The 8,611-nt window shown below is 36.4% G+C and overlaps 1 protein-coding gene across 1 annotated transcript in view; it reads left to right on the top strand.

Moving 5' to 3' along the window:
- The window catches only part of LOC107704016 (probable E3 ubiquitin-protein ligase HECTD2), a 19,198-nt gene extending 10,908 nt beyond the window's left edge, over positions 1-8,290 (top strand). The window contains exons 17-23 of the mRNA XM_016506843.1: positions 1,690-1,848; positions 3,861-3,935; positions 4,098-4,185; positions 4,302-4,408; positions 7,459-7,574; positions 7,663-7,806; positions 7,890-8,290. Coding sequence (XP_016362329.1) covers positions 1,690-1,848; positions 3,861-3,935; positions 4,098-4,185; positions 4,302-4,408; positions 7,459-7,574; positions 7,663-7,806; positions 7,890-8,010 — 810 coding nt within the window. The 3' untranslated portion in view covers positions 8,011-8,290. The remainder of the gene's footprint in view (positions 1-1,689; positions 1,849-3,860; positions 3,936-4,097; positions 4,186-4,301; positions 4,409-7,458; positions 7,575-7,662; positions 7,807-7,889) is intronic.
- Positions 8,291-8,611: the final 321 nt, after the last annotated feature.

The following is an 8,611-nucleotide window of genomic DNA, read 5'->3' as shown; positions in this document are numbered from 1 at the left end:
TCACGACGAGGCGTCCCCCATAGCGACCCCTAGAGGACGCAGTTCGAAGTTCCCATGAAAGGGAAGCTGTGTCACATTAGTGAAAAATTATGAAATAAAGATTATTTTGTTTCGTCTCGGTAAGAACTGCCAGGACTTGGTTTGTGTTGTCTCATTGTTGCAGTCCTCATGGAAACTGTCTCGCCTCTCTGCTCTCTCCCCTCACTCTCCTGAGCTGAGGATTTTTTTTTCCATAGCCCTCGCTACACATATGGAGAGCACATGGGGCTGAGTTGGCAGCTACAGATTAAAGCACTTACGTGCAGGGCTCTTCACATTTTCTTCTAAATGTATTGTACACCTGTTGGGTGTTCTTCCATGTTCTGTGTTGTTGTACTGTAGGTGATGTTGTGATATTAGCAAATCTTAAATAACTCACGTAAGTTGTGCAACACTAGTGGCACAAACAGATTAGCCAAAGTGTTTTCACCACTCCCTTCATCTTTGATCATATTAAATTGGGCTGCTCAAACAGATTACAGTTCTCTTTGCTGCTGCTAGTTGCTAGTTGCACACAAATTACAGACTTTCAAGTCATGATGAAACGGAAGTAGTGACAGATCTTTTCTTCAGTATTGTGACATACATTCAAGTGAAACTGAAAAAAGGTAGGGTGGGGACTTGGTTCTCTCCATAGGTTGTTGATTGGATGGAGGCAGATCTGAATGTGAGTTTGCAGTTGATTGTAAGAAAGGGGCAGGGTTTAAGTAGACAAAATAATTGGAGAAGTCCACCATACTTCACCAGAGGCATACAAGCCAGTAGACTTTAGTTTACATTACAGCCATGACTCATTATTGGCTGCTTGCTATTGCTAGTCAGAAGTTTGTGGTTTTAGTTTGGCATTCTTATTCAATAGAACACTTATAAATTAGCATATAGAACCTTCAAAGTTAACATACATGGACTAAAAGGCACAACACATTTATTTTAATGCATCTATAATTATTGTTCAGAAGTTTGGGGTTGATAAGCTTTTTTTTTTTTGGAAGAAATCTCTTATGCTTACCACTGTATTTACATGATGAAATATACAGTAAAACAGTATTAATGGGAAATATGATTACAGTTTAAGAGCTGATTTCCATTTAATAATATTTTAAAATTTAAATTATATCTGTGATATCAAAGCTGAATTTTTAAAGCTGAGACATTCACAGTATCATCAATGTGGAAAACAGTTGTGCTGCTTAATATTTTTGTTGAAACTGATACTTTTTTTCAGAATACTTTGTTGAATAGAAAGTTCAAAAGAAGAGCATTTATGTAAAATAGAAATCTTTTGTAATATTATAAATGTCTTTAGTGTCACTTATAATAAATACATACTAAATAAAATAATTAATTCCTTTAAAAAAATCTCACTGACCCCAAACTTTCAAATGACAGTCTAGTTTGGTAGTTAAAAGAAGTAAACTATGATTTTGACTAAAACTCAGTTGAACTTGCCTAGTGATCATTAGACGTGACATTATGGAAAGCAGAATGTTAGGTGCCTTCATGCAAACCACTGCCTGTTAGATCATTGACCATCAAGCAGTGAGGAAGCTGCCTTTGGTTTCTGACGTAGCCATTGTGTAACAAAAGGCCGGAGGTGTGTGTCAGGTCTATGAATCCTTCCAGCTGTGCACACTTAACCCCGTCTGTCAGCTCATGGGCTTGGCTGTGTACAACAGCATCACACTGGACATCCGTTTCCCCCCTTGTGTCTACAAGAAGCTGCTGACCCCGCCCATTGTGCCATGTGACCTCGACACCCCCGTCGGCATGGCGACCCTCACCTTGGACGACCTCCAGCAGATTATGCCTGTATGTACACAAGCTGTGATACACCACATGGTATAATATTCAATCCAGCCAAATTTTGATAAACACACGCTTATCAATCACTAATGGGTGAACCGCCTGCTGTCACTGTGTAGTGTGGTATTATTCATATATAAAATAATCCAGCAGCCCATATAGCATTTATGTACTACATAGGATGTTATGCTCATTATATAGTGACATTGAGCTCACTCAGCCATATATAAACAGAGCAAATGGCTGACAGAATAACACTGAGTCAGAAATAGCTGTTGCATTATCTTTTGCACTTCCAGGGTGTCACCCAGCCATCACAGACTCACACACTCCTGTTGTCTAGTTGCCTGGATGCGATTAATAAGCCTCAGATGGTTCATTGTTCTGAGGACAGCTCTGTTGGCTTTCAGCTCTGCTGATAAAGTCATGCTTGTCTTGTGAATCTCACAGCAGCCTTTGAAGTATCATGCTTTTCTTTCTTTTGAACTCCTTAACCCTTCAAATGCTGGTTTCTACTGTTCTATTTCTAATACAGCTAAATATCAAGTAAGAGTAAGTCCCATTATTGTTGCTTACCGTTTATGAGAAAAAAAACAACAAATGCAAGCAAACAATCAAATAATTGTCTGAATGTGCAAGTCTGATTTTACTTGCCAAGTTTATGGTCCGTACGATTTTTTCAGCAAGGGCACTTGATTATGTTTGAATAATATGATTAAATTAAAAAATAAAGACATTTATAATGTTACAAAGTTCAAATAAATGCCATTCTTTTGATCTCTCTATTAATCAATGGATCCTGAAATGTGTATAAAAATATTAAGCAGCACAACTGTTTGTCAACATTGATAAGAAGAAATGTTTTAATAATATTTTTTTTTAATAATAGTTGACAATGCTAATGTTTTGACTGTATTTTTGATTAAATAATGCATCCTTGGTGAGAATAAGGGGCTTTTTTTTTTCAAAAACATTGAAGTTTTGAATGAAAGTGTATGGTAGTTTACTGTTGTTTCTATAATTTTATACTAGGAGAAAACAAACATTTAAGTAACTGGACTCAAAACCTTATAGTTACTAAGATATAAGTCTTGTTGCAACTTCTTTATGTGACAACTAGCCCTGGTCTCCCCTATATCATTAGAGTTGTTTTTTGAAAATGGTATATTATTAAACTTAGCAAGATTGCAGGGAAAATTTTAAATACATTTAATTTCAAACACATGGGATAATCATGACAAAATGGTTCCAGTGTACTTCTAAGCTAATTTATGTTTTCTTTTGGTGTCATAGTGATATGCTTGTTCAAATTCAGCCAGTGCTTCTCCTCATGTGTCCAACAGAGGGCGACCAATATTAGCTATTTCTTCTGCAGTAACACTCTTTGTCATAATACAGACTATTGCTGGAATTTAACATATAAGTGAAATACTAGTTAGTTAAGCTTAAGCATATTGATTCCTCTTCACTCTCGTGTTACTGCAGAGTCCGATTTAAATGAGCCAGATGTTCTGTTTTAATGGTCTCTGGCTTCCTCCGAACTTACATATTGTAACTGCCTGCGGGCGTTGTTTGCTTCCTTGCTTCAAACTTTTTTCCAAAGGTAATGTGGATGTGGAACCTCTAAAGCTACTTTCTTAAAATGAAAAAAACAAAAACAAAAAAAACAAACAAACCTAGATTTCCACAATTTGCGTCAAACAGCACAAACATCTCATTTGCTACCATTTTATTAGCTGCACAGATTTTCAACTAAAATGAAGTGCTGCCTAACATAATATATGATCTTTGACAGTCACAGAAGCCTCACATAATGTCACATATAGTATGCTGTAACTTGTAGTCATCTCTATTTTTTGTAGTGTCAATGCATTTAAATTTTATGATTTGTATAGTAAAGTGTCCCTTTTACTGCATTGTTTACTAAAGTAGAAATACACAGTATGGGCCATATAAAAAGCTAGGATTTCAGAAAATCGCATGTTTGTCAAATGTGAGTGTTTCTTTGTGCATTTTAGGATCTTGCTCATGGACTTGGGGAACTCCTCAGCTATGAAGGAAATGTTGAAGAGGACTTCTATACCACGTTTCAGGTGAGTCCCCTCTAAACTTGACCTACATCAGGATGTTTGCACTCATAGACTTGTTTCTCGTTCCATCGTATCTTATAGATAAGCGTGTTTGTCTGATTGAACTAGGCGATAAAGTCCGCAGATAATGGAAGCGGAGGTCATTTCTGTATTTTTTTCCTCTAGGTTTTTCAAGAAGAACTTGGAGTGATCAAGCCATATAATCTGAAACCAGGAGGGGACAAGATCCCTGTAACAAACCTAAACAGAAAAGGTGAGAGAGTCTCCACTCTCTAGTTATATGCATGACTGAGTTTTCCCTTTTCAACATGAATTGCTACATTGTCTTATTCCCGCTACTGAAGAATTGATCTGTTTGTCCCCGCACAGAATACGTCCAGCTCTATATTGATTTCCTGCTGAATAAGTCCATCTACAGGCAGTTTGCTGCTTTCTATCATGGTTTTCATAGCGTTTGTGCCTCAAATGCCCTGATGGTGAGTTTGCTGCATTGTTTTCACCAAAATACTTATTGCATGGTAATTAAAATAAGGAATTCTGGGGGGAATACTCTGGAAGCAAGTAAATAGAAGCCAAGAAACAGCTTGACATTTCACTGCAGCTAGTAATTTTTAACAGCTAATGCTGTTGTGAGGCACAGCAAGCCCTGGAATATTCTACAAGTGGCTCTTAGACAGAGAGAGTTTCAGGGGCAGGAGAGAGGGCAGGGTCTGTGAACAATGAAATCAATTAATGTTCAGATGTAACATCCTGCTCTGGCAACAATATACTGCATCTGTCTACAGAATTAAGTCTCGAACTTGAAAAGAAATGAATACAATTAAAGAAAAGAAAAATGTTTCAATCAATGAGAACCACTATTTGAGATATGAAAGAACATGACTGTGTGTGTGTGTGTGTGTGAAGGCTACATCTGTGTACGGGCTGTCCCTTCCCCCTCTGTTGGAAGGATGCCCTGTAACTGGGCCTGCTTTGTTTGTTCAATCTCCATACCGTATCCAGGCTCTTCAGCTACTGGCTGGGAGAGACCTCAGACTCAAGGTCATATAGAATAAATACATAGAGACCCCCAGAAAATTGCAAGTCTCTTGCCCTGCTTAGCATGTCAATTGGAATCTGAACAAAGACTCAGTTTCTTACAGACTTTGCACAGCTCATGAGTGTGGTCTCCTCCATGTTTAAACATAGCCAGTGCTGACTCAATGAACAAACTAGTTTGAGAATTAAAAAAATAAATAAATAATAACAACAACAATAATGTGATATTATGTTTGATTTAAATTATTCTTGATTGTTCTTCTTTTAGACAATATGTAAATAGATTTATTTTTATATCTGAATATCTGTTTCAGTTTACAATTTTGTCTGAAAGAATACCTAGAATAATTAAAAATATACCAAAACTATTATCACATTGTCGACTTCCTTCCTGAACTCTTTAGACACTTTTCTTTTTTATTTTACTGCACTCTGGTGTCGCTGTACATTATGGTGGGAAAATTAGATTATTGTGATTTTTTTTTTTTGGATAGCAGTGTAGTTTTGTATCTGCAGAACGTGAAGTCTTTCTTAATTTAAATTCTTGTATGTCTTAACACATGATGAGGGAGTGTTTTAAACTGTGTGCTGGAATAGTCTGTGTAAGAAACCACATTTACCAATACACATTTTCTTTCTTATTTCAAAACTTTCTTTTGTAAGAACAACAGTGACTTGCAGCGAGCCTAAAATACACATGAGAGAGTGTTCAGTATGATGTTTTGTATTTGTTGGATATTTTTCTCTATGCACCAGGGAAAATCATAAAAAACACGTATGTTTATCTTGGCGATGATTCAGCCTTGATTTAGACTTCCCAATATGGTGCTACCTCAGACTGCTCTCTTAATCAAGAGATGCACACAGAAAAAAGAAAAGCAGAGAGAGAGAGTTATTTCATCTGACCATTTTAAGGAATGTTCAGCCTGTGAGTCATTGGTTTCTCTCTGGGTTCACTGAACTGCACAATCACCAATTGATATGCTCAGTTTTTTTTCCCTCAGTATGCTGTAGGATCAGCTATACATGTGTCCAGTGGATTATTTAAACAGTGCGACGGCAGTGAAATAGTGTCACAATGAGAAGAGATAAACATGATTTCAGACCTCCTCTGGCCTGATTCCACTGGCCATGATCAACTTTAGGCCCTCCCCGTCTTTAGTGATTACGCAACAGTTGACTGTGTCCCTGGCTGCTTATGTAAGAGGCTCTGTAACGGTAATATCTGACTCGCTGGTCTTAGTGTGGGGTGAGGTGGGAGGGGTAAGGTGGAGGGTTAGGGGAGGGGAAGGACGTGACAGATTGGTTTGGACCATTGCTACCTTTTCTGTGGTTTAAAGACCTATCTTTATCTTTCAGTCTCTGTATTTCACACTGTGTATCTGTTTCTCAACACACGGCACAGTACGGTCTGTGTACGTGCAGGGTGTGGCAACAGTTATATTTTGATAAGATAGATATTTTACAAGGATTCATACCAACACACAGTAATTTTATTTTACTTTTATTTTACTTTAACTTTGTCATCTTTTTCTTTTTTTCTTTTCTTTCTTTTTCTTTTTTTTTTGGAAGGTGGAAGGGTTGGGGGTGTGAAATATGTGATAAGCACAAATTCAAAACATTATGTTTAATATGCTTCTCTGACTCTGTCTTCTAAATACGATGGCGTTTTAGTGCCACGTTAAAAAAAATCTAAGATTACAAGATTAAAGTCAATACGAGAATAAAGTTGAAATATTTAGAGAATAAAGTCAAAATTACGAGAATTAAGTAAATTATACAATTACGATATTAAAGTTATAATATTTTTAGAGTATAGGCTATATTGCGCGTGCGTGCAAATGGCCTGGATTGGGAGCACCGGGAGAAATTCCAGTGGCCTGGCAATTTGAATGATTTTGATTTTAATATACGTGGGATTATTAGCAGGGGTGGATTATTAGCAGGGAATCAGACTAACACTTTTGGTTATTTTGTCATATCTTGCTATTTTTTTTTTGCACCTAGTACCACTTTTTAAGATGATGTGCCATCTTAAAAGTGCAGCTTTGAGAAATGCAAAAGTTAGAATTATGATAAGCCTAAATTGCTTCATTGGTAGGAAAATGAATTAATACTTTACGATAAGTTTCAATTTGTTAACATTAGTTAATGCATTATGTATCATAAACTAACAATGAAAAATAATTTGGAAGCATTTATTAACCTAGGTTAACATTAACATTAACCAAGACTAATAAATGCTGTAACATTATTATTAATTGTTAGCTATTGCCAATGTTAACCAATGTCCTTGTATTGAGCTTTATTATAAAGTGTTTTTGTTGTTGTTGTTGTTGCAAAGATTACATGCAGGTGAAGGGGCATAATTAAATGCATTTTCTTAACATGTTATTTAAATTAACATTTTTTTTTCTGTAAATATGCATCAACATAATCACAACAATGGTAGTACCATAAGGACTCATTAAACCTATCATTTATGTAGCTTTTAAGGCCAGAGGAGGTTGAGATCCTAGTTTGTGGAAGTCCTAATCTGGACATGGGTTCTCTTCAGCGAGTGGTACAGTATGAGGGCTACAGCAAGACTGACCCCACCATCCGGTACATGTCCTGTTTACAATTTTGAATAGCCATGCTCTTACATGCATTTCAATCAGTGGAAAGGTGACTGTTCGCTCTGGTGTCACAGAGCCTTCTGGGACGTGGTTCTGGCATTTCCTTTGGAGCTGCAGAAGAAACTGCTCCACTTTACCACAGGAAGTGACCGTGTTCCTGTTTGCGGAATGGCTGACCTCAATTTCAAGATCTCCAAGATTGATGTTTCCACTGACTGGTAATCATCACATTGGAAGATTGCAGTGAAATGACTGCATGCATGTTCATTCTCTACAGTTTATTTATTTTTTCTCTTTGCAGGCTCCCAGTGTCACATACATGTTTCAACCAGATCTGTCTACCTCCATACAAGAGCAAGAAAGAACTACGGCAGAAATTAACTATTGCCATTTCAAATGCAGAGGGCTTCGGATTGGAGTAGATTACAGTTGTGGATAACCTAACTCATGGCTGTATTTAACCTGCGTCCACTGAAAGAATACAGGCTGTGATAGTTCTAATATTTGTTTTTAACAGCCAACAGGGTTGTGCCTTTTAAATTCTTGTTCAGTTCCTGAATTTGAATTGAGGTAACAAACAAGATGCAGAATTGCAAATCGAAATTGCATGCAAGGAAGTGGAATTTAAATCAATTAATTATTAATTATGTCAAGTTCATATACACTACTGTTCAAAAGTTTAGGAAATAAATTATAACTCATTCAGCAAAGTTTCATTCAATTGATTAAAAGTGACAAATACATTTATAGTAATACAGTAAAGACATGTTACAAAATATTACTCAAATAATTCAAATAAATGCTGAACTTTCTATTAATCAAAGAATCCTGAAAGAAATGTATCACGGTTTCTACTAAAATATTAAGTAGCACAACTGTTTTCAACATTGATAATAATAAGAAATGTTTCTTGAGCACTTGGATCATGTGATCCTGAAGACCAGAGTAATGGCTGCTGAAATTTCAGCTTTGCCATCAGAGGAATAAATAACATTTTTAAATAAATAGAAAGCAGTTATTTTA

This window comes from Sinocyclocheilus anshuiensis, unplaced genomic scaffold, assembly GCF_001515605.1.
Source record: "Sinocyclocheilus anshuiensis isolate Anshui unplaced genomic scaffold, SAMN03320099.WGS_v1.1 scaffold1554, whole genome shotgun sequence".
Lineage (NCBI taxonomy): Eukaryota > Metazoa > Chordata > Actinopteri > Cypriniformes > Cyprinidae > Sinocyclocheilus > Sinocyclocheilus anshuiensis.
This window is presented reverse-complemented; position numbering and strand designations above follow the sequence as displayed.